General features: G+C 37.5%; 2 protein-coding genes across 2 annotated transcripts in view; both read left to right on the top strand.

The window, feature by feature from the left end:
* Window positions 1-5,079, top strand: part of LOC105853281 — a 9,471-nt gene extending 4,392 nt beyond the window's left edge. Inside the window, exons 2-4 of the mRNA XM_012721241.1 lie at window positions 125-224; window positions 1,870-2,000; window positions 4,795-5,079. Coding sequence (XP_012576695.1) covers window positions 125-224; window positions 1,870-2,000; window positions 4,795-5,079 — 516 coding nt within the window. The remainder of the gene's footprint in view (window positions 1-124; window positions 225-1,869; window positions 2,001-4,794) is intronic.
* Window positions 5,080-7,554: 2,475 nt separating this feature from the next.
* DCAF10 (DDB1 and CUL4 associated factor 10) overlaps window positions 7,555-26,413 on the top strand; it is a 28,943-nt gene continuing 10,084 nt past the window's right edge. The window contains exons 1-2 of the mRNA XM_004677500.2: window positions 7,555-8,155; window positions 17,329-17,442. Of these exons, the coding sequence (XP_004677557.1) occupies window positions 7,599-8,155; window positions 17,329-17,442 (671 nt within the window). The 5' untranslated portion in view covers window positions 7,555-7,598. The remainder of the gene's footprint in view (window positions 8,156-17,328; window positions 17,443-26,413) is intronic.

Here is a 26,413-nt window from a genome sequence, read left to right as displayed (position 1 = left end):
TTGTAATATAAAAAAAAAGATTGCATCTGACATTCAGCACAAGATATGGGGAGTATGAATTACTGTTTGCCTATTCTGTGAATAGTTTTCATTTTATGTTTTTCTATTTTTTCTTCCCCTGCAGACAGGATTTTTACCAAATATATTTAAAGTGTTGTCTCACCGGCCATTGGAATTCAGAGCCTTCTTTGCTTATTACAATGCAATCATCAACAAAGAAACAGGTAATTGGGGGAAGAAACATGTTGAATATTTATTGGATGAGATCCATATGCCTGTTTGCTCTAGTGGCCATTCTTACAAAGTCCCAAAACACTGTGGAACTAAGGAGAAGCTTAGAAAGACTGTAACTGTAGCATTTGGATTCTGAAACCAAGGGCTGAATGTAACTTATGATGATAGGTAGAGAGCTAAGGTAAATAAGGTAATAACTCGGGCTCATTATTCTTTCTTTGGAAATAAAGCCCTCTAAGTCTCCCTCCAGCTCCCTAAATAAAGTTCAGGGATTTTAACTTGGCAACCATAAGTTACTTACTTTGGATTCAGGTTAAGTTGTTGTTACCAAGACTTAAACATTGGTTTAAACAAAATGTTTTGCCCCTTATGTCACCTAGTAGGCCATATGTGAGCTGCTAAGGAATAGTGTAGTGTTGTTGACTGGGTTGTTTCTGCCTGCTCATTCATGCTGGCTTGACACTGCTCGCGGCAGAGAGGAGGAGAGGCCCTTGCAGATGTATGTCATTTCCCTTTAAAGTTGTAACATGGACATAAGAGATAAGACCTATGACCAGAACTTAGTCATACTATCACATCTACTTGCAAGGGAAGCTGTGTGACCATGTAGCTGTCTAAAAATCAAGGGGTTGTATTACTAAGTAGGAAAAGGAGAGAATAGGTACCAAGAAACAGTCTAATGACCCTCCATGGTCTAACACCAGCCTCTCCTCTCCCCCAGCTCCTTGTGTTCTGTCAGTTGGAGTCAAAGCATTTAAGTCTCAGGGCGTCTTTGCTTTTAAATTTTACTGACATTTTACAATGCCCCAGAATGCCTTTTTTCCCCCCCTCTCCATGCTTTGGAATATGAGCTTTCTTTCACAGTCCATCTCACCTCACCTGCCTTTACTCCCCTGAGCTCACACAACTATCTTCATCTATACTTTTCCAGTGGCAATACAGATGATGTCTGTCCTATCTTTCCACAGTTTGTGTCTTTCTCTCTAGTAAGACACCCTGTTTTTAGAACTGAGTTCTGCCATAAACAATGCACATAAACTTCACCAGAGTACTTAAATGTCTCAAAGCCTTGCTTTCATTACTAGCAAAATGGAGTTAATACTAACTGGTATTATTGGTACTGCTGGTATGTAAAATGGTATTAATAGTAATACACTGCAGAGCTGGTGTGAGAATTCAGTGAGATTATAAATATACAGTTATAGAATGGTATCACTTTCCAAAGTGGATTACCCCCTGCCTCTTAAGTAGTAGGTCTTTTGAGTTTAGGAAATCTTTTCTTGAAACTTCACGTTTTAAAAGTTACTCTAGTTTCTGCTAGGCTTCAGAAAATGTCTCTTGAATTTAGTAATTTATTAAATGAATATTTTCTGAGCAGCCACTGTATGCCAGGGATTCCTCTGGGTGTATAATGGTGTCATAGGTCATATAATCAAACATCCTAGAGTGGAGGAAACAGCAAATAACTGAACTTTTTTAAAAGTTGACTTCAGAAAGTGTTGACAATTATGAAGAAAAGAAAATAGAGTTGATAGTGAGGGGCTGGGAATGAATACATAACTGAATGGGTAGGTAGTAGGTTCTTCTAAGCTGCTGTTCAGAGCTTGAGTCCAGGTCTCTTCTCACCTTCCCCAGGCCACCTCAGTAGAACGGACAAGGAACTCATCATTATGGTGACCAGTCTGGCTGACAGGTGCTTATATAATATGGTTGTCCACAGTGCCTGGTACAGGATCTTTTCAAAGAACCCAGTGCTCTCTGATCAGGTTAGTGTCTGTATCCTCTGTGCACTTTTAGGCCCTTTCTATATCTGAGGAAAGGGAAAAACCTACTGTATGGTCCAGGGAATACACCTACAGGTCTTCCCATCCAGTCCCATCACTGTGCCAGCCTGCTTCTATGTATGCATGATGTTTGGGATTAGCAGAACCCCATCTCTGCTCCAGACTTGATACTGGATCATTGGCATACAGTGCTTGAAAATATATACTAACTCTCACTCTAAATTGAACCTTAAAACCATTTTATATTTGAGGTCAAAGTGTGTCCTTTTCTACTCCAATCTGTCCTTTGCCCTTTCCATAGTGAATTTATACTATCCAGTATTACTTTCAGTGGGCCCAAACCAGTTTCTTAGGTTTTCTTTTATTTCTTGGTGTTGACCCCATGCCTGGTCCTTCTGCCTTACATTCTGTAGCCACCTCCATCTACTCTTTTCTACCAGCACTGGTTGTGAAATGAGTCTGTCTCTCAAGCAACAACTTTCTCATTGCTTCAGCCAAAATTAGGTGCTTTGGATGTCAGAAGTCATGCTAATTCTTTTTAGAGCAGTTGAATGAGAATAAGAATCAGTGGACCTGGGTTTGTCATTACACTTACAAAACCCTACTTATAACTACAGTGATGTCCTTGATCCTCTGGACTAGGAACGGAAATATCACGTGTGCATTTATTCCTGAGGTCATCAATCTTCCCACATTATATACTTCCCTTCAGACTCCATATGAGTGGAGACTTTGTACAGTTTCCCAGGTACAAAGTTGACAGCGTAAAGATAATGTTAAGACAGGTACATCATCTGCTTTGTTTTAATGAGCACCTCATGCCTAGTCGCTAGACCTGCACCTATCCAGGATCTGTCTCGCAGGTATTGTCTCCCTAAATGACCAATGGAGTGCTGCCACATCATAGTTTGTTGTACTGTTACTCTATTCTTAGCTGTTTAGTGGTCTCCAGTATTTTGCTTCAGCATGAGTAACAATTATTAGTGTAGTTTTTGGAGTTTAATATGCTTGGGTTCAGATTCCATCTCTGCCACTCTGTGTGACCTTGATGAAGTCATTTTATCCTCTCTGAGCATCTTTTGCCAATAAAACTGGGATGAAAATAGAAAATACCACTTCTTAGAGTTTTTATAAGAAATAAGGGCCCTCCTGGTGGTACAACAGGTTAAAGTGCAGCACTATGAAGCTCTTGGCAGTGACTGCATCACCAGTTTGATCCCTGGCTGGGGAGCTGACCCACATGGCATGGCAGACCTCTCCTGATCCACCCGCTGCTCCTCTCAGCAGTGTTTTTCAGTCAGTCCACCTGTTCTGCTCCCACTGTGTCACAACTCCTTCATCTCTGGCCTGTATCACAGTTCTGTAGGCATAAATAAATAAATAGATTTTTTTAAGATTTTTATTTATTTATGTGTACAGAACTGGGTACAGGCCAGAGGTGCAGGGTCGGTGAGAGGCTTCACCAGAGACAGTGGGGAGCAGAAGAGGCAGATCAATGAAGTGCATTGCTGAGGGGAGCAGGAGGGTCAGGAGAGGTCTGCTGTACCATGTGGATCACCTCCAGGTGGGGATTGAACTCATGCTGAAGTGGTTTTAGCTTCTTAGTGCTGTGCTTTAACCCGCTGCGCTACCAGGCAGGGCCCAATAAAGATTTTTAAGAAAAGAAATAAGGGCTCTCCCTGGTGGCACAGGAGGTTAAAGCACCTCGTTATGAAGCTCTGCGAAGCCACTGCAGCATGAGTTTGATTCCCCAGCCAGGGAACTGACACATATGGCATGGCAGACCTCTTCTGACTCACCCGCTGCTCCCCTCAGCAGTGTACTTTGTCAATCTGCCTGTTCTGCTCCCCATTCTGTCTCTGGTGAATCCTCTCACCAACCACACCTCTAGCCTGTACTCCAGTTCTGTAAGCATAAACAAATAAATATTTTTTTAAAAAAAAGAAAGAAAAGAAAAGAAATAATATGAAGCATGCAGTACATTCTTAGCATGTAGTACTTTAAGTGCCTTTTAATTTTGCAAATATTGTATTGTTTGATTAATTGAGAACAAAAGGACAATTATCTGAGCTTCACTTGTCTCATATGTAAAGGTTGGGACTTGGGGTTCTTATGTGCTAAGAGTCTCTGAGTCTTGGTTCTGAGATTTTTGATGCCACAGGTTTTTAGAGGAGAAAAAGATGCTTGCAGTTGGAATGAACAAAGAAAGTTTTCTGGCAGAGGGGGTGCTAAGCCAGACTTCTAAGTTTGCATCCTATTTGACTTTACTAACATACTTACCCATCTGAAAAACTTATTTTTAAAAAAGATTTATTTATTTATGCATTTACAGAACTTGGGTACAGGCCAGAGGTGCAGGGGTGGTGAGAGGATTCACCAGAGACAGTGGGGAGAAGTACAGGCTGACTTACAAGGAACACTGCTCAGAGGAGCAGCGGGAAGGTCAGGAGAGGTCTGCCGCACCATGTAGATCACCTCCAATTTGCTGTATCATGAGAGAGTCTGCCTTTTGTTAAGATTTAGTTATTTATGCATATGAGAACTGGAGTGTAGGCCAGAGGTATGGGGGTGAGAGGATTCACCAGTGACAAGAGTGGGGAGCAGAACAGGCAGATCTACTGAAATACACTGCTGAGGGGAGCAGTGGGCAAGACGGGAAAGGTCTGCTGCGCCATGTGGGTCACCTCCCTAACCAGCCAGGAGTCAAACTTATGCTGCAGTGGCTGGTGATAGCTTAAGACCCACATCCTGATTTGACCCTATGTTTTCTTTGCAGGTTTGTATGAACTGGAGAAAGTCTGACCTCTCTGCTCGGGAAAAGGCAATGCTGGAGTTTGCACTTGCTATTTCCCAAGCTGATGACATAACAGATGACCATTTCAAAAAGCTCAAGGTACATGGCTTCAACCAAGAAGATGCCTGGGATATAGCTGCCATTGTAGCTTTTTATGCCATGTGCAACCGCCTTGCTCTTTTTGTCAGTCTTGTCCCCAACAAGGAATTCTATTTGATGGGCAGAACTAGTGATGTCAGGAGAGAACCTGCTGCCCCCAAAATATAAAAGCCTGACTATAAGAGGTGCTGTATATATAAAGTATATTGCATTATATCATTTGGGAAGCAACTTTTTAAAAATACTAGTCAGTGGATCGTTAAATAAATTTGCTCCCTATCTTCCTAAACACTTAGATGGGATAAATTGTAAGTGTTATGGGTGTGCAGGGACAGAGGATATGGGCCTAGAACATACATTATAGGAAACCTTTGCCAATTGTTTACTTTTGTTGTGGTTTAAGGAGTATCGGGGACAAGGACTTCAAGGATGCTTCAGGCATTTCTGACATTAATACCTATAAATTTCAGCAATTTGAGTTTATATTGTAGCTTTCAAAAATAGTATTACATAGAAACTGGTCACTAGACTGATTTGAAATCAAATCCTTGTTAACTTGGTGTACTTTGAACACTCACAGGCAGTGAGTAAATAGCAGGCACAGTTAAAGAAGTTTTAACTTTAGTGTTTTCTTAGTTAATTAACTTCTAGTGATTTAGTTTTACTGACAGGTTGTGAAATCATTGTCATCTTAGTAAAGGTTTCATTTTAGATTTAGGCGGGGAGGGAAATGGAGTAATTGAACATGAACATTCTAAGTAGAAGCATAACAAGAAAAAAAGACCAGCAGCTGGATGACTTGTTCTTTGTGTATCTTAAGTCTGTTACTGTCTTAACTTTCAAGAATTATTTTCATTATTCAACTGATAAGAGTTAAGTACAAACCTACACAATGTTTTTGTTCCCATTTACCTTTTCTAGATTCTCTAAATTGTCTGTGAATAGCTCTTAATCAGTTCTGGGGGCTCCAATAAATTTTGGATAAGCTGAACTTGAAATCTGAATTCTATATTCAGCCAATATAATAACCCCATTGCATAGGTTATACTTTTGGCACTACTGTAAATACCTTAGCATATATAACCTTTTAAAATTTAGTTCAGTTCTACTGATTTTAAAAAGTTAATAACATTGGTGAATGTATCAAGACCAAAATTTTGTTTTAGTTATTGGCCATATATGGGATCAAGCAGAGGGTCTCTACTAAGTATTCGTTGCAGCCAGAAGTTGAGTCATTAAAGAGATATTATTTGTAAATCATAAAACAGACTTCAGTTTCTTTTGCTCTGTGGGGGTACCATGGGGAGTATCTCCAAAGGAATGGCTTCCTCCATCTTTGAATTCATGTTTGATGCTTGCTCTCTTTTCCTAGCTTCTCATACACAGGAGAGCTGAACAATTAACTTTCCTGGTAGCAAAATTGCTAAATGGTTAGTCTTTTCTGAATTTCATTCCCTTCCTTCAGGTATTCTTCAGATTTAAGATTTACCCTTACAGGATGGGACTTCCTACAGAGTAAATTCTCCAGATTTACCCTCATGTTCACCAGATATAAGCTTTCTACAATATAGCTCTTGATCCAGACCCAGAATTGTTAGTTGGTATATGTATCTCTCCTTGTACCTCAAGATTTTTATTTAAAAATTTTTTAATTTTTATTTATGCATACAAGAACTGGGTTGTAAGCCAAAGGTGTGGGCAGTGAGTGGATTCACCAGAGATAGAGTGGGGAACAGGCAGGTCTACTGAAATACGCTGAGGGGAGCAACAGGTGAGACAAGAAAGGTCCAAGGATCCAACTCATGTAGAAGTGGCTGGCGATAGCTTAACAGTGCTAAGACTATGCCCTGCTGCGCAACCAAGAAGGCCACCCCCCCACCCTCACCCCCCCCCACACACACACCCCAAGCTTTTCTTTGTTGAAGACTCTGCTTTCCTCCGCAAGGAATATTCCCTCTTAATCCTTAGATGCCAGTGTTATGTATTTATCTTCAGTGACATCAGTGAAGGACTTTTTATCTGTGATAACCACTATGCCCTGCCTGGTAGATATAAGGGTTCCATTGCTTGTTAGGTTAATTTGATTAAGATTTCTGGCTTCCTTCAGTTGTTCCTGTCTGGGATAGTCTTCGTGAAAAGAGGTAGAGTTTGACCTACATAAAATCCAGAATTACTGGAAGTAACTCGGAATTTGGCAGATACTCCAGGCACTGTTATGGACCACGGTTTCTTAGTACAAAAAATAACCTGGTCCTACTACTAGGCTAAGTAGGCAGAGTAACCCACACGTGCTGTGGTAATTTCTTCGCCTTACTGATCTCAGCGGAAAGTGGAACAGCGCAGGAATCGTATACTTGAGCTCACAGTCACTGACAACTCCAGACTCTTAGACCATGCTTATATGCCAACTGCTCTTTACAGCCTGAACCGGAGAATCTTCGGGCACCCTTAGCGCTTAATTTGCACCCGACCTCCGTTCCCTGGGACCTCCGTTCCCTGGGACTTCGGCCAGTAGGTGGGCGGTGTCTCCGCTTTCCCAGTCCCCGGCGGATGGTGTCCGGGCCCGGCGCGGGTTTTCCAGCCGGCGAGGTTAGGCAGCAGCACGCCGGAAGTGGCGGCTGGGGCGGGAGCGCTGAGGTGTCGGCCGACGGGGCTGCGGCCGGGAACAGGGGGCGGGGGCGTTGGTTATGTTTCCCTTCGGGCCGGGTAGCCCCGGAGGGGATGGGGCGACCGGAGCGGGGGACGAGGACCCGGCGCCTCAGGGGGAGCAGGCCCCAGGCGCCGGGCCTCTCCCTCCCCTGCCCGCACCGCCACATCCCGGGGCTGACGCAGCCCCTCCTCCGTCGCCCGCCCGAAGTCCTCGCCGCCCCGGCGCCCCTTCGCTGTCCCCGGGCGCGCGCCCGCGCCCGGGGAAGCTCGGGCCACCGGGAGCTCTGGAGTCTTCGGCCGCTTCAGCGCAGGGAGAGAAGTCACCGCCTTCCCCGCCGCGCCGGCGAAGCGGGCCAGACAGCAAGTCTGGGAGCCGGGGCCAGCACGGCCTCAGTGCCGGCCTGTGCGGCCCCGGGGCCCGGCTGTTCGGGTGGCTGAGAGAGCGCAGCCTGGGCCGCGGGCTGTTCGTGGACCCCGCGCGGGACAATTTCCGCACCATGACTAACCTCTATGGTTCCATCCATCCCGCGGACTCGGTGTATCTCAGCACCCGCACCCACGGTGCCGTCTTCAACCTCGAATATTCACCCGACGGGTAAGCGCGGCTCCTCGGAGGGCGGGTATCCACCTCCGCCTGGCTTTGCTGCCCGTGGACGGCTGTCCGGAGTTTGCCAGCCGGGTTTGGCCAGGGTTTGCAAGTCCGTTCGTGGCCGCGGGCCTTTGTAGCTCCCTGGTATTTTCTGTAACGCTCCCTGGCTGTTAAAGGCCCCATTCCTGGCCCTTTGAGCCAAACAGACCCGGGGTTCTTGCTCACTTTCAGACCATGGAGGCTCCATGAAGGAGAAATGCCTGAAGTCGCCAGGCAGATCCGGACCTAGGGTTTTCTGGTACATAGTAGGTGCTCAGTAAATACATTTAAAATAAAGGTCCATTCTCTCCCTGACAGCCTGGGTTTGTGTTCGCAGCTAAGTTTGTGTTCAGACAAACTGAAGATTCCCTGTACCCTGTGCTAACTTGTCATGAGGGGCAAGAGTGCGTTGTTTTCACCAGTAAGATACCAAGATGTTGCAGAGAGGCGTCTTAGGATGTGGAACGTTGTGAAGTTAACAGGCTACAGTTCAGGTTTCTGTTTTAGAATATCCAGCCTTTTGCCTGGCTATGTCATGCTTCGTCGTGGTTTGCTCTGGGCCATGGGGTATTTTCCAAATAAACAGCATATATTTTTACATTGTTTTATGATCACAGAGAAGAGTTCAATAATCAAAAGGAAAAAAAATATACATAGTTTCACCAGAGAGGACGTATAATTCTTTCCTGATTAAAACCTCTAGATTCCTAGTCATTTGCTTAGTTGTTCATTTATTCTCTAGTTCAGCAAATAATGTGTTGAGCACTTGCTATGTTTCAGATGCACAAGTTGCAATGGTGAGCAAAATCAGCTAATGGCATTGACTTTACTTGAGCCTGGGACTCAAGTGCTCACTAGATAATAGCTAATCATACTAAATAAATTTGTAGTGTATATTTGCAAATTGAGATGAGAGCTTGAAAAAGAAATCTGTTGTGGACTAGAGTGTTTAAGTTTTCCCTGAGACTATCACATGGAAGTGACACTTGACCTGAGATGAAAAGTTAGTAGAAAAAGAATTAATCAAGATAGGTTTGGGGAGGAAATAGATGTTTTCAAATTAAGGAATTGGAACCTCATCCTATATTTAGAGGAACAGCAAGGTTAACAAAACAAAAATCTTTACTAAAGAAAAACCAAAAATGTGCTAACGAAGAACTAAGCAACAGAATCTGGAACCTAAGATCTGTAAACAGATACACTATTCCATTTCACAGATGAAAATGTTTATTCCAATCATATTTGGTGTTGGGATCTCTGAGGTTTCTCTTAGGGTGGAACTGTACCAATGAATGTGCACATGAATACAGGAGAAATGATGAGAGAAGAAACTATTTTGCTGAAGAGTATTCATAAATCCTTCCTCCACTTCCAACCCAAAGCCTCTTCTTAAAGCTCCTCTCAAATTACCAAGAGTGTTCCTCATAAACATTTAGATGCTCTTTTCCATATCCTAGCCTTTCACACATCCCCAACCTCCCATCTGTTCTGGATTTTATGTAGAGGCTGAGAAAGATACAATGAGCTATGACAGTAGTATTAGAATGAGGAATATATTGCTAATAGTTCTTGTTTGAATCTGGACTACATTTTCCCAAAAGTACATTTTTGTGACAGGTGGTTAGGTAAAGTTAGGAAGATTTTGGATACTTATTAAATTGCCCTCAGTGGAGAAAATACCAGCTCTCAATTCCTTGGCATGTATAAAAAGTGCCTGTCACCCTATACTGATGCCAGCATTGCACATTGTCATTCTTCATCAATGTCAAGGTGATATGTGAAAATAGCTCAGTGTTTTAGGTTTTTAACATTCTTTCTACATCCATATGCCCCAAATCTTTATAGGAATTAATTTTATAGAAAGATAAAATGTCTGTAGTAATGAGATGATTTCCCATTCTTTACTTATATATGAGGTGAAATCAGCTTACTGGGTACCATAACCACTGTCACAGTATGGAGAAGAGTAAGAAGGTAAAAATGCACTGGAGGGAAATGCACTGGACTATGGTGATGCACATGGGTGATTTGGTCATGGGAAGCCCACGGGGATTACAACTGAGAAGGCACAAAATGATGTTAAAATAAACTTATATTACTTAAAAAATTAAACACAAAAGATAAAAATTTAAATTATGAATTTAATAAAGACTAGAATAAAAAGACTTTGGCACTAAGAATGAAATGAAAGGACTAGAGGGTAGTTTCTAAAGAATTCCAAAAGTTTTAAACAATAACAACTTAGTTAAAAATAAATGTATCTCAGTATGATACTTTGGAAAAGGAGTTTGTTAATGTTAATAGATTAGCTAATAACATTTGGAGCTTTTTCAAACTATTCTCTCTGAGAACACATTAAGCTCTGCTTTAGAGAGAACTAGTTTATTGGAAAATAGAAGTGAAGAAATTATCCATAATGTAGATGAGAGACAGAAAATATGAAGGAAGTTGAGTGACATGGTACATAGAGAAAAAGAGCATGAGTTAAGCAGGACTCCTTCCTAGACATAGTGAAACAGGACAACAAATAATATAAAATCTTTAAAGAAAAAGAAAATATAGGAGTAAATATGGAAGTGATATCCATCCAGTTTGTCATCAATAATTGTGAAAATCAGAGAACAGTGGTGACCATCTTTGGTATGCTAGAAGAAAACTACCAATCTACATATCTACATAACTGAAACACAGAATCTACAAAACTAAAATATTACAAGTGCTAGAAGAATCTGAATATACTTATTTTTGCTGTATAAGTATATACTTTTGTTGTATATACTTTTGTTGTATATACCTATGAATGTTCTGTTAATGTTAAGAATAACTTTTTTTTTAACTAATAACTTCTGAAAGTTGCTTACTGACCACCAGTTTATTTTTTTATCCATTTATGCATACAAGAACTGAAGTGTAGACCAGAGGTACAGGGAGGTAAGAAGATTCTCCAGAGACAGAGTGGGGAGCAGAACAGGCAGATTGACTGAAATACAGTGCTGAGGGGAGCAGCAGGTAAAATAAGAAGAGTCTGCTGCTACATGTGGGTCAGCTCCCCAGCCAGGGGATGGAACTCATGCTGTAGCAGCTGGCGATAGCTTGATTAAAAAGATTATGACTATATTTTCTAAAAAGCAATTAGAAATACTAGAGTAATTTGAGAAACAATGCGAGTTACAGTATCACTTGACAGTCATTTTTGTAATCTGTAAGTTAGTTTATTCATGTTAGTTTATTACTATTGAATTTCAACATTTGTGAATATCTTATTTGACCTTATAAAACAGCTGCCTCATACTTTTTTTTTTTCAAGCACACAAGATTTACAAATTTTTACTTGCAAGGCCACATATTTCAAAAGATTATCAGAGTACAGTTTCTCAGTACATTGTGATCACTAGAAATGAAAAATATAACTGGAAAAACTTGATGTGTTTTCAAGTTAAGAAACATTCATAAATATAACATGGGCCAAAGAAGAACTGATAACAAATTAGAAATATTTAGAAGTAAACAATCATGAAAGTAACTGTATGTCTTAAAACTTATATAACAAATTTAAGGCAAGTTTTCCTTGTTATGAAGATTATATCCCTTAATCAGCTGAAAAGGAAGATAAAGAAAATTAAGGAGCTAATTATCCATTTCAAGAAAGAGTGAAATTATTTCTAGATAATAGCGAAGTATGTCTGAAGAGAGCAGACAGAAGAAAATACAGCAACAAAGAACAGAACTAGTAAAAATTTAAAAGCTCAATTTCAGTACTCAACAAAGTTTATCTATGAAAATATAAACAAAGATGAAAATACTCACTGATCAACAGAATAACCAAATAATATTCAGGTTGAAAAGGGGGGCATAACTTCAGATACAAGAGATAACTTTCCACAACTAGCAGAGTAGGGGGCCCTCCCTATTGGCGGAACTGTAGCTGCCTTAGCACAAGCTCAGTTCCTGGCCAAGGAGGTGACCCACATGGTGCAACAGACCTCGCCTGTCTCACCTGCTGCTCCCCTCAGCGGTGTACTTAGCCTGTTCTGCTCTCCACTCTGTCTCTGGTGGGCCCTCGCACCATCCCTGCACCTCTTGGCCTGTACCCCAGTTCTATATACATAAATAAATCTTTAAAAAAAAAATAGAGTAGGTGGTTTTGCACCAGTCCACCATGAGAATAGAAAAGCTAGAGAAAGTATAAAATATTTAAATTGAAATAGAAAAAGACTTATGTTTAAGGGTTTGGAGAATTAAGGCAATGAGCAAAGTACAGGGCCAACATATATTAAAGGAGGGAAACCAGAGATGTGAACCTACCATTTGAGGTCACTTTTCTCTTAGAGAACCTATCACTTGCAAAAGCAGAAGCAAAGAGACTTCTAATGAATTTAGAGAGTGAGGTGGACAGGATAACAAGAATTGCTAATTAAGATTTAATGAGGAAACTTTGGGGTAAAATCCCAGAAGGCTATAACTGCACACACTAGGACCAGAAATAGATATCCTCATAGGAACTACGGATCAGCTTCAAATCATTTCACTTTGTGAATTAAAAAGATATCAGATTGCAGGGTACTTCTAATCTAGTCTTGACATAATTAAATGTAAATCTTGTCTGGAAGAAGAGAACACCCAGTGCTTTTAAGTTATTTTCATTTACAGTAACTGACTTTCAATAAAAAAATAACCAGACATAAGAGGAATTGAGCTGACTGAAAAACCAAGAGAAACAATAAAATAAGTCATGGAAAATCCCAACAATAAACCAATGTTTAATATGCTCACTGAGTTAAAAGACAAAATTTAGCAGGGAACTGGAAGTTTTAAGAAGAAACTGATGGAAATTCTAGAATTGAAAAATACAGTAGTAATAACTCACTGTAGGATTAACATATTAGATACAGCTAAAGAATTTATGATCTTCAAACAAGGTCAGAAAAAATATACAGAATAAAGTTCAAATTTTATATACAAACTCATCAAGAACAAAGACTTTTTCAGATATAAAAATTGAGAGAAGACATCAGTCAAGCCTACATGAAAATAAACAAAAATCATTCTTTGAGGTGAAGGAATTAGATGGAAGAGCAAAAAGAAATAGTAGAAAGCACAGAAAGAGTAAATGTGTTAGCAAACTTAAGTGAATATTGTAAAACAAGAATTTTAGTGAACTTGAAATTCATATTTAAGATATATTTCAAAAATTAAATATTAAACAGGATGTGATAAAAGGAGTGAATGTGCTGGAGTTCTTGAATCATGCAGGAAGTGGCGATTTGTACTTCACCTTAAAAACTTGTAAGTTATAAGTTCTTCAGGTATCTACTAAAAGAAAAGTAAATGCATATTTAACCCACTAAATATCGTAGGATAAGATAATTATTTTTGCTCTGCCATTAAAATGTTTTTATTGTATTCACAATGGTTTTAAGACACTGTAGATGTCTGGTATAAATAGTATTATAATTTGACATCTGTATATACCACATTTGATCACCACCCAAAATAAATACTCTTTACCCAATTTACCCACCCTCCTTCCCTTTCCCCATTTGGTAAGAACCATTTTATTCTTTTAATCTAAGACTTTGGTTTATCTTTATCTTCTGCATAGAAGTAAAGTCATACTGTATTTGTCTTTCTCTGCTTTATTTCATTCAGCATATGATGATGAAATTTAGCTCAAAATGGATAGAAGAGTTGAATGTAAGACCTAGAACCATAAATTACATAGGGAAAAGAAGGCAGACAAACTCATTGATACAGGTTTTTGAAATCGGGGGGGATTTAATTCCAGTGGCAAGAGAAACAAAACCAAAAATAAGTAAATGATACTATATCAAACAAAAAAGCTTCTGCACAATGAAAGAAACCGTAAAAACAAAAGTTAACTTCCCATGGAAAAGTGAAACTAATTTTAAAAACAAGATGATGGAAAGGATCTAGAACAGAAATGACAAATGAAAAGCAAGTATTAAGATGACATATTCAAATGCAAAGATTACTAGTGATTACTTTCAATATTACTTGAATAGGAAAAAGATAAAGGTTGTTTAAATTTACTTACAGAAAATATACTGAAATGTAAGGTTACAGAAAGTTTTCAAATAAAAGGATATGAAGGTATACTAGGGCTAGCATTAAGTGTTAAATAAAAGTTGGTGTGCTTTATGAATATCAATCAAAATAAAAAAAGCAAATCTATGTATTTCAAAGTATTGAATAGAGAATGTTCTTCAATCAAAGTGCAAGTTAAACTAGAAATAACTGGAAAAATCTTAAGTTTGGAAATACCCTTCTTAAATAATCTTTCAGTCAAAGAAGAGATCACAGTACACGTTTGAAATAATGAAACTCAGAATTTGTTTAATTATAGCTATAGCTATTGATAGAGAAAAACCTATGTGCCTGAATACATGTATTAAAAATAAAGGCTAAAAGTCAAAGAGCTAAGAAATAGCCCATCCAGTTAAAATCAGAACCACAAATGTAGCTCAAAGAAGACAGAAGATCAAAGGTGAAATTAACCACTTTATAAAATAATTTTTCCTAGCTTCCAGATGACCAAATTTATTAACCCAGAGAATTTAGCAATTTTACCTCTACTACCAAACAGATAAACATCTATAAATGTCCTGAAGACATGTACAAGAATTTAAAACACTATTTATGATTAAAAGGACGTAAATATCCACCAACAGTGGAATGTAAAATAATTGTAGCATAATAATGAAAACCAGGAACTCTAGCAACAATATGGGAGGACCTCACAAAATACAATAATGTGCAAAACAAGACAGACAAAACTTATTAAAAGAGTTTTGTTCAAGATAATATCAGAAATCAAGATTAATAGTTACCTTTGATAAACAGAAAGGAACTAAAAAGGTTGTTTCTATAATGGTGACAACATTGTTCTTGATCTCTATGATTGTTACGTGACTGTTCTTTTTGGGAAAATTCACTGTGACATAATCACTGGTGGCACATCAGGTTAAAACACCACATTAGGAAGCTCTCTCCGAAGCCACTGCAGCACGAGTTCCATCCCCTGCCAGGAGGTGACCCACGTGGCACAGTAAACCGCTCCTGACCTGCCTGCTGCTCCCCTCAGCAGTGTATTTCAGTCAATCTGCCTGTTCTATTCCTGACTCTGTCTCTGGTGAATCCTCTCACCCACCAAACCTCTGGCCTATATCCCAGTTCTGTAAGCATAAATAAATAAATCTTTAAAAAACAAACAAAAAACACTTAAAAAAAAAATGTAGAGGGGCCCTCCCTGGTGGTGCAGTAAGTGAAAGCACAGCACTGTGGAGCTGTCCAGCCACTGCTGCACGAGTTCAATCCCTGGCTGGGGAGGTGACCCACATGGCATAGTAGAGCTCCTGGTCACTCATTTCTCCCCTCAGCAGAGTATTTCAGTTTGTCTGTCTGCTTCCCACTCTTGTCTCTGGTGAATCCTCTAACCCCCAACCCTTGCACCTCTGGCCTGTATCCCAGCTCTAGTGTGCATAAATAAATAAATTTTTTTTTTAAATCAGAAACAAGACGAGAGCTCCTGCTGTTAACATTTCTATTCAATATTACACTAAAGATCCTAGCCAGTATAGCCAGGGGGAAAGTATTAGAATAGTCATTGTAGATGATATGCTTATCAACAAAGAAAACCTAGAGTAACATGCCCAAGAATTTTTAAGATACTCTTGATAAAATCTTAAATATGTATGAAAGTATGTACATTACTGGTGGGATGATTAAATATTGTATTACATAAATTATATTGAATTTGTAAAGTCGGGGAACATCAGTTAAAAACACCAAGAAGAATACAACTTGACATACTATATCTAAAATTCTGTGGAAGAGAACATGTGCTGTTAGCATCACCCTCTCAAAAAAAGGCTTGTAAATTCATGAGAGGGTCTTGCTTTGCCAATATCAACTATACTATAGACCTTTTAGAAATTAAAATAGTTCGCTGGCATGACAGACAATAGAATATCAAGTTCAAAAATAAGACTTTGTGATATGGTGACCTTAAATCAATGAGAAAAAATGTAGGTTTTGATAGTGGGACATATGATACTGGACTAAAATAATAAAAGGAAAAAGTTGATACCCTGACTCTTCTTTAAAAAAAAGTGGGTGTTTATATATCTGCTAAAATTAGACATTAATTTGAATATTTCAAAGAGATTTTATGCATGCATGCATGCATGCATGCATGCAGAACAGGGTAAAAGCCAGAGGTGCATGTGCAGTGAGATGATTCACGATAGTCAGTGGGAAGCAGAACAGGGCAAAGTACACTGCTGAGGGGAGCAGTGGAAGACAGGAGAGGTCTCCCCATACCATGTGGGTCACTTCCGGGGCGGGGATTGAACTCGCACAGAAGCCTCCACGGCCAGCTGCCACAGTGCTGTGCTTTAACCTGCTGCTCCACCAAGGAGGGCCCTGATTTGAATATTTTTACTCATGATTATCAACTAATTCCAAAATCCTTCAAATATTATTTAATTTTGAAGTCCAGATATCTTTAAAAAAGCGGGGGGTAAGGTTTACCTAGATAACCCATAACGGACAATTCTATAATTATCAAATATGGAAAAGATTTAAATATAGTAGTGTTTTTATTCTACTTTATTAAAAAGCTTCGTTATGGGCCCTCCCTGGTGGCGCAGTGGGTTTAAAGCACAGCACTGAGAAGCTAAAGCCACTTCCACATGAATTCGGTCCCTGCCTGCCCCAGAGGTGACCACATGGCGCAGCAGACCTCTCCTGACCCACCCACTGCTCCCGGCAGCAGTCTACTTGATCAATCAGCCTGTTCTGCTCCCCACTGTCTCTGGTGAACCCTCTCACTGCCCCTGCACCTCTGGCCAGTACCCCAATTTTGCATGCATGCATAAATAAATAAATCTTGTTTAAAAATTTAAATCTTTTTAATGAAGAGATAAGGTACTCTCTATGAACAGTTTCAGTTGACGTTTCACCATAGTGTATGAGAGGACCATTTCCTACTATTGCCAACAGTAGATAGTGTCCATTTTTTAAATACTTTCTCTAAGGTATGAAAAGAAGTTATTCGTATATACCTTGTGAGATTATAAATAAATGAGTATCAGTAAGAAAAATGTATCATTTGCTTTCAGGTCAGTGCTGACAGTTGCTTGTGAACAGACTGAAGTCCTGCTTTTTGACCCTATATCTTCGAAGCACATAAAAACACTTTCTGAAGCTCATGAAGATTGTGTAAATAACATCAGGTTAGTATTACTTGTGAAAAGTGGACTTTAATAGTATGACCTAAAATGTTGTTTTGAAAATTGTGAAAATTTGTAATGTCTTGTCCAGTACTCTTAGATGATCCACATTTGTGAACTGTGACTCTTATCCCTTGTGAAACGTATCCCTTTAATTACAATACTATTAACCATTTTGAATTGGAATCTTCAGAAATAGATTTTTCACTTATTTTACCTTTTCTCTTTGTATATCAGGGTCATCATTATGAACTTCAGTCATGTATTTTGCTAGTTCTATAAAGCCTTTGAGCTAAATATCTGTAGAATTATGCAGTTCCATTGCTTAGCATCTCTCATCACTACCCCTTAAATCTAAATTGAAGAAAAAACACCACATGTGTGCAGAGAACTTCTTTAAGCTCTTTAAATTATCAGAATGAGAAATAACTATAAAGAGCTAGGTGGATTAGTATGCAGTCATTAAAATGATAGTCACAAAGATTACATATCAACGTAGATGAATGTAGGTTAAATATAGATTAAAATCATGATAAAGATTGCACAAATAAGAAATGATTTAGAAGGCAATATTTTAGAATGCGCATAATGGATAACTTAGAATGAATGAATTATGAGTAATCCTCTAATTTTTAAACTTTACGTAATGAAATACTATTTTTTATAATTACTACTTTTGATGTTCTAAAAAAAGAAATATGGAAATTACTTCTAGTCAAATGAACTGCTAAGTTTTAATATATCTCTATGTTCCAAACACACAGAAGGGTAAAGATCACAAAGACATGCCCAGGTTCTGAAATAACATAAACATCTTTGTGAACCAGAAACGAAACACAGGCACAAAGCAATGATATGGTTAAACCCACAAGCCTACTGGTTTTCAGTCTGGCACTGACATCCAGTAGTTTAGCTTTTGTCACAGCTCACTAGAACCAACTTTCATTTGAGGCAGGAATCAGAACCAGAATCACACTTCTCTGAAGGTAGCGATTTGGTTAAAATTTCTTTCCCAATTGTGAAGGGCTAAGAGGAAAAAAAACTACTTATTACCTGGCTAAAGATTACACAAATATGAAATGATTTAGAAATCATTTAAAATGATTTAAAAATTATTTAAAACCTATAGGTTTTAGCTGATAAAAACAGCTTGAAGATTAGGAATTTAATGAAGCCATTTGCCAGGTAACTGACTAAATGCATATTATAATAGTTATAATCATCATGAAATTGGCACTGGAATTGTGAGATTTAGTTTTGAAATAGGGGTCTAGAAATAAAACTAGGGAAACTATAAAAATATTAAATAGGAAAAGAGAGGAAAATTAAAAACCATTCCTATTCCAAATGAACTTATAACCAAAATTCTAAAACTCATGAATATATCTAATATTAATATAACAAAATCAGAGCTAAAACAGGCATTTTCTCTGGATGAAATTAATTTTATGGAGTAGTCCAACAAAGACTTTATTTTTTAAAATAAATTATTTTATTTATTTTTTTTTGACTAGGTAATACATGCACGTGGTACAAAATTCAAAGGTACAAAAGGGTAAACAGTGAAAAGTAAGTCTATCTCCCACCTCTGTCCCCTAGCCACCCAGTTCCTCTCCCCAGAGGCAACCACTATTACCAATTTCTTGCTATCCTTTCTGAGATAGTTTATGCATGTACAAGTAAATGCACATACTCATACAATTATATAAATGGTAACATTCTACACATACTATTATATGCCTTGACTTTTTCACTTAATAACATATTTAGAGATCATTCCATTTTAGTGCCTTGGGATGATCTTGTTCTTTTTAACAGCTGCATAGTATTCCATTGATTAGTCAAAAAAGCGTTTTTAGGATTTCAAAGAAATAAAGGATACACTTCATTTAAAGGGAACTCAAAAATTATGAAGCAAAAGATATTGAGCAAAAAGAGGTTAATGTGGAAAAGAACCAATAACAACCCTTATAATTAAAAATGTAGCTGCTGTATTAAAAACTCAGTATATAATAAATTTTGCCCCTTGAACCATTGTAAGAAAATTAGTGACCTAGAAAATAGCACTGAAAATTTCACCAAGAGCACAGACAAAAGATAAAAATATAAAAGACTAGCTAAAAGACACAGAGGATTAAATGAGAGATCTAACATATATGTAATAAGAAAATGCAGAGATTGGTGGAGAACTAGTTTTTGAAGATGACACAAAGAACTTGAGTCCTTGAATCAAAAATAAATTCTAGAATGTCAAGTAAGTTAAATAAAAATAAATACACATTTAGACAGCCTATGGTAACATTCTAGATAATCAAAGATAAAAAGAAAATCTTAAAAGGTACAAAATTAGAGCCCAGATTACCTATAGAGATATGATAACTAAACTTAAGTTTTCTCATCAGCATTAGTTGCTGCCAGGTGAAGGTGGATCAATATCTTAAATACAAAGGCAAACTATGCTCAGTATTATTATCCATAGACATACCCAGGTAAAATACTATTCTAGATAAAGAATTTTAATTAGACAATATAATCATTATTAATTGCAAAAAGATAATTTAGGTTTTTTGGAGAGGACTGCATTAAAACAAAGTTAAAACTAAGACTAGATTGGCACTATCCAATAGAATTGTAATTCTGCCACATACATAATTTAAACTTTTTCTAGTAGTCCCATTAAGAAATTAAAAAAAGAAATAATGACGTTAATTTTTAGTAATACAATTAACTTAGTATGTATAAAACATCATTTCTACATGTAATTGTATAACAATTATTGCGATATTTTAACTTCCATTTTTTTATGTGAAATCTTCTAAATTAAGTGTATTTTTTACACTTAGAGTATACCTCAATTCAGTCTACCACATAGCAAGGATCAAAAGCCATGTCTGCCAATGACTACCAAATTGAATAGCTTAACAATTAGTAGGTTGTTACAAATAAATAGATATGGGTGAGTTTTGTTCAGTGGGAATATGTAACATGTGAAGACCACTATGTTCATAAAGATAAAAATATTAAATTATTTCAGAGTCTTTCAGACCAGTGTATTATTAAATGTACATGATGAAAAAGAAAACTAAATAACAGTAATTGTAATAGTAGAAATAGAATTTCTAAACCAGCAGAAAGGGGGAGTGGGAAGAGAATATTGATAATCTGATCAGATCAGTAGAAGAGAGAGCTTAACAAAGTAAACAAACAAACAAACAAACTTTAAAATCGAAGGAAACTAATAAATAGAAAACAAGAAGTAGAAATAGTTTCAGATATGTGATTAGTTCACAGTAAGTACAAATGGACTTATCTTCTTTAATAAAAGGCATAGAGACACAATTTGAATTTAAAAATCATTTATATACTCTATCTTATAGAGATACCAAAAGCAAACCTGCCCAGAAATAAAAAAATTGATATCTCACTCCTAAGGATCAAGTCATATCTGGCTAATGGCTACTAAATTGGATAGTTTACCTCTAGATAATAGCATGATATGTGTGTGTGTGTGTGTGTGTGCATATACATTCATATTTCTTTATTAATATGTTTTATATACTATATATACAGATATAATATATATATTATTACAATATATAAATATATTTATATAAAGAAAGAAAAAAACTCATCAAGAAGATATAATACTCATGAACTTGCTTGAACCTTGAAATATTCAAAGCAGGGGCCTCCCTGGTGGCACAAGGGGTTAAGTCTCAGCACTATAAAGCAATCCACAGCAACTGCAGCACGAGTTGTCCCTGGCCAGGGAGCTGACCAACATGGTGCAGCAGACCTTTCCTGTCTTGCTCACTGCTCCTCTCAGCATGGTATTTCAATCAATCTGCTCCCTGCTGTCTCTGGTGAATCCTCTCATCTACCTCTCCCCCCTCTTCTCCCACATCTCTGGCCTATACTCTAGCTTTTGTATGCATAAGTAAATAAATCTTTTAAAAAATAAAAAATATTCAAAGCAAAAATAGAATTCTTAGGACTCTAAGTCTACAATGAGAGTTTTAATACAGCTCCCTCCAAAACTAGTCAATCAAATAGAGAAAAATTGAGGTATAAAAGACCTTAAAATATCCTGAACAACCTTTCCAGTTCCTTTTAGTTCCTAAAAATAGAAACTCAAGATAAAATTTTAAATCTACATTTTTTAATATATAATTAAGCTGACAAGAAAGATAAGACTCCTTGGATGAAAAATGAACTGGAAGCAGGAATGCAAAGTTTGAAGCAGGAATACAAAGTAGAGTTATTTTTAATTTGGAGGCATCTACCAAATGCTGATAATCTTTAGCTATTTGACAGGTATAAGAACAGAGGACAGGAGATTTAATTCTAGGGCCAGTTCAAAGTGAAGAATCTATTAAAAAATTGCAGAAGGCTAGAACCCCAAAAGGTTATACTTTCACTACTAAGGTGAACTAGAAAAAAATTACCTTGTTCATCTGGAATGTGACATTAGGTGTCAGAAAATCTCTGTGAATTTCTAACTATAAACCAGGCTTAATGCTTGTGAAGAGCCCAATTTCTTACTACCATATGGTCTATACCCTCCAATAAGCAATTTTAGATTGATTATACTTTAGTAGTGCTGCCATGTCGCTATGAAAACAAATTCAAATCTCTCTGGAAAAGAAAACCCAGTGTCATAAAAAAGTCAGTTCTCCTCATATAAATAATATAAATGTTGTGCAGTTTTAATCCAAATAACAAGGTTTTGTTTCCAAACAATTTTTAAATTCATATTGAACAAAGTCTCAGCACTGTCTCGCTATCACCAGACATTGCGGCACTAGCTCCATCCCCAGCCAGGGAGCTGACCCACATGATGCGGCAGACCTCTTCTGTCTTGTCTACTGCTCCCCTCAGCAGTGTATTTCAGGTGAATCCTCTCACCTCCTGCACCTCTGACTACACCCCAGTTCTCTTATGCATAAATAAAATAAATCTTTTTTTAATTCATATTGAACAGCAAATTGTCAAGAATCTCCAAGATAATTTTAAGACAAACATCAAATATTATCTTAGAACAAAGCTAGACTTAAGTGGCCAAGGGACATAAAACTACAGACCTGTGTATATATGAAAATATGACATATGACTACAAACCGATGAGTAAGGGGGAAATGGAAAAAAGAATTTGCTATGTATATGAAAAGATAAAATGAGGCCCTCCCTGGTGGCGCAGCAGGTTAAAGCACTGCACTGAGAAGCTAAAGCCACTTCCGCATGAGTTCGATTCCTGCCTGCCCCGGAGGTGACCACATGGCGTGGCAGACCTCTCCTGACCCACCCGCTGCTCCCCTCAGCAGTGTACTTCGTAGATGCTCCCCACTCTGTCTCTGGTAAAGCCTCTCCCCACCCCTGAACCTCTGGCCTGTACGCCAGTTCTGTATGTACAAATAAATAAATCTTAAAAAAAAAAAAAGATAAAATGAGATCTCTATTAAAATTAATTTCTAAGGGCCTCCTTGGTGGCACAAGGGTAACTCCTTTAACAAGCGCAGCTTTATGAAGCTCTCCACAGCCACTGCAACATGAGTTCAATTCCCAGCTAGGGAGGTGGCCCACGTGGTGCAGCAGACCTCTCCTGTCTCACCCACTGCTCCCCTCAGCAGTGCACTTCAATCGGTCTGCCTGTTCTGCTCCACTCACACTGTCTCTAGTGAGTCCTCTAACCCCCACCCCATACCTCTGGCCTATACCCCAGTTCTTGTATGCATAAATAGATCAATCTTTAAAAGAAAAAAATGAATTTCTAGTCATTAGATTCCAGACCTAATTATAAAAGCAAATCTTTAAAGGTTTAAAAGAAATACAGAATATATTTATGTTCTAAGTATGAGAAAGTGTTTTTAAGTTACAAAAAAGTATAAATCATTAAGGATTTATGATTTAAATCATAACTGCACTGAACTTAAGTTTAAATTAAACTACACTGAAATGTAAAACTTGGGGCTTCCCTGTTGGCACAGAGGTTAAAGTCTCAACACTTATCAAACTATCATCAGCCATTGTGGCACGAGTTCAATCCCTAGCCAGGGAGCTGACCCTCATGGTACAGCAGACCTCCCCTATCTCACTAGCTGCTCCCCTCAGCAGTGTATTTCAGTAGCTTTGCCTGTTCTGTCCCCATTCTGTCTCTGGTAATCCCTCCCATGGCCTGAACCTCTGGCCTACACCACAGCTCTAATACACAAAAATAAATAAATAAATCTTTGAACTATAAAACTTTATTGCAACCAAAGACAACATAATAGTATAAGAAGAGTAGCTTTAGGCTGGTGGAAGAGTATAATTTCCATGCACATAAGCAAAAAAAGGGTTAGTATCCAGATATATAAGACGGTTATAAAGAGGCAGAATACAAAGTTCCAAAGAAACATAAGAGAAACTAAAATGAGCAATAAATATAGATCTTGAAGCTTATTAGTTATTATGGAAATGCATCTAAAAATAATGAAGAATACTAAATATTGATAAAGATGTTGAAAAACAAACACACATTATTGAAGAAATACAAATTGGTAAAATTATTTTGAAGTGCATTTTAGCAGTATCTAGTAAAACTGAAATTTTTTAAAAGTTAAAACACTGTGACAAAATGTCTAAAGAAAGTTCATTATAATATTTTTTAGTACTAGAAGTAGGAAACCACTTAAATCTCCATAAAGAGGGAGATAGATGAATTCTGGTACATGCATTCAATGGAATACTATACATCAGTTAAAATGAATGAACTCGAAGCATCAGCATCTGAGATAACATCTCAGAAATTTAAGGTTGAGCCAGAAAAGTAAATTGTAACGTGAGCTATATACAGTGTGATACCATTTATATAAAGTTTGAAAATAAATGTAAGCTTGATGAGGGCATGTATTTATTCTGTGCTCTTTTCCCAGCACTTAGAACAGTGCCTGACACATAGTAAGTGCTCATTATTTAAAGAATAAATTGAATGCAAAGCAATACTATAAATTGTCTGTGGGTACATACTTATGAATTTATGATATTAAGAACTTGCATAGGGAGCAATGACAATTTTGGATAGTGGTTCCCTCTGGAGAGGGAGGGAGGGGAATGGGATTGGGGAGGGATACACAGGGTACTTCAACTGTGTGTGTAATGTCCAAAAAAGTTTGAAAGAACAAAATGTTAAGATTTGATAAAGCTGAGTGATGAGTATCACAGATATTTGTTATATTCATAATTTTCTGTTTCTAGTATTTTACAATTTAAAATTTTCTTACTGCAGAAAGAAAAGGTTTGTGTAAAGTTGTTTGCACATAATCAAAGTGACCTCTGATTAATCTGCTGTTAGAATTTGCATTCTTCATCAATGTCAGCTCTGATTTTCTGCTATTTGACTGCCTAATTATCCCCACTTACAAATTTGAATCAGCTTCCTATCTGTTGGTTAGAATAAACAGATTTTAAAGAACTTAAGGTGATACTTGAGAATCTGAAGGTTTCCTCTGACATGTGCTTAAATGTGCATTATTTATTAATAATACTAACTTCCATTTTTGAGTGCATACTATATTCCAGGCCTTTTGTAAAATTCTTTCATACATTGTTTAATACTGACATTATCCTGATATGAAACAAGTATACGCATTTTAAAGAAGGAAGAAACTGTAATTTAGATAGTCTTACCTGAACTCTTATGTAAGAAGTGGTAGAAGTGGAATTCAAACTCAGTCCTATTGTACTACCTCACTGTACATTTCCTGGTTTGATATAGTCACCGTTCATATACATAGCAATGTCTCCTAGTTCATTTTTTAATTTTGAGATGTGCTAATCTTCTAAAATAAAAATGATAGTTGCAGAGAATGTTTTCTATTGCTTCATGTTTGGGGAAAATATATAATTTAAATTCTTAAGACTGTTCAATAGGCTTACTTATTCATGAGATCTTTGTGCATTTAACAGGTCATTTAATAATCCTGGGTCCTCTCATTTATGAAGTTACAGGGAGAATGGAGGTTATCATCACATATCATCAGAAATTATATGCTTAATGATATGACTGTTGAAACATTAATTCCCATTTAAATATCCAAGGATATACTTTTTCCTTTTCCCTTATTGGTTGCTTATTGTTATATTTCAAACAATATAATGTAAATGCAGTGTTTATCAGTGGGAACGTGAGAGATGTAGAATTGCACAAAACTCTGAAAGTAATGTCAGAGAACTGGTAGAGTTACCCGTAAAATCATTATTATTAGCAAATGAATATCGACAGAAATAATGACATGATAGATACTTCAAAGAAGTATTTGAATATCTCACAGGACTAAGGAAAGGCCCTTGGGAGAGTTGATAAAGATGTTGAATATTATAAAGAAAGGTTGTTCTTTTTAATTGGAGTACAGGAGTCAGATGTGAAGTAAGGATATCATTCTGCTAACATAATTTCATTGGGAGATTAAAAAAATTAATTCTCAAAAAATTTACATAAATTGTAAGGTTTAGTTTCATGATTTTCATGTGTTTTTAAAAATTTTAAGACTCAACACATTCTTTTCCTTGTACAGTGAAATATTGGTTCCTGTTAAAGAGAATTCACTTTAAATTGCTTTTATCTTTGGGCCCTCCCTGGAGGTGAAGAGGGTTGGAGGGCAGCACTATGAAGTTGGCTGCGGCTGCTTCAGTGCTAGATCCCCAGCCAGGGAGGCGACCCACATGGCGCAGCAGACCTCTCCTGACTGCCACCGCTCCCCTCAGCAGTGTACTTTATCAATATGCCTGTTCTGCTCCCCACTGTAACATTCAATGATGTAATAGAAGTGTAGGGTGCTTCACCGGACGGTGGTGATGGCACAAGGGTGAACTGGTGGTGGGAAATCCACGGGCATTAAAACCAAGATGGAAAAATGTACAAAATGAAGAAATATGTATATATATAGTTGTTTCACATAAAATGTGTGTGTATGTGTATATATATATATATATATAT

Source organism: Condylura cristata, unplaced genomic scaffold, assembly GCF_000260355.1.
Source record: "Condylura cristata isolate star-nosed mole 26May11 unplaced genomic scaffold, ConCri1.0 scaffold00006, whole genome shotgun sequence".
Taxonomy (NCBI): domain Eukaryota; kingdom Metazoa; phylum Chordata; class Mammalia; order Eulipotyphla; family Talpidae; genus Condylura; species Condylura cristata.
Note: the sequence above shows the minus strand (reverse complement) of the source record. Positions and strands in the feature narration are given on the sequence as shown.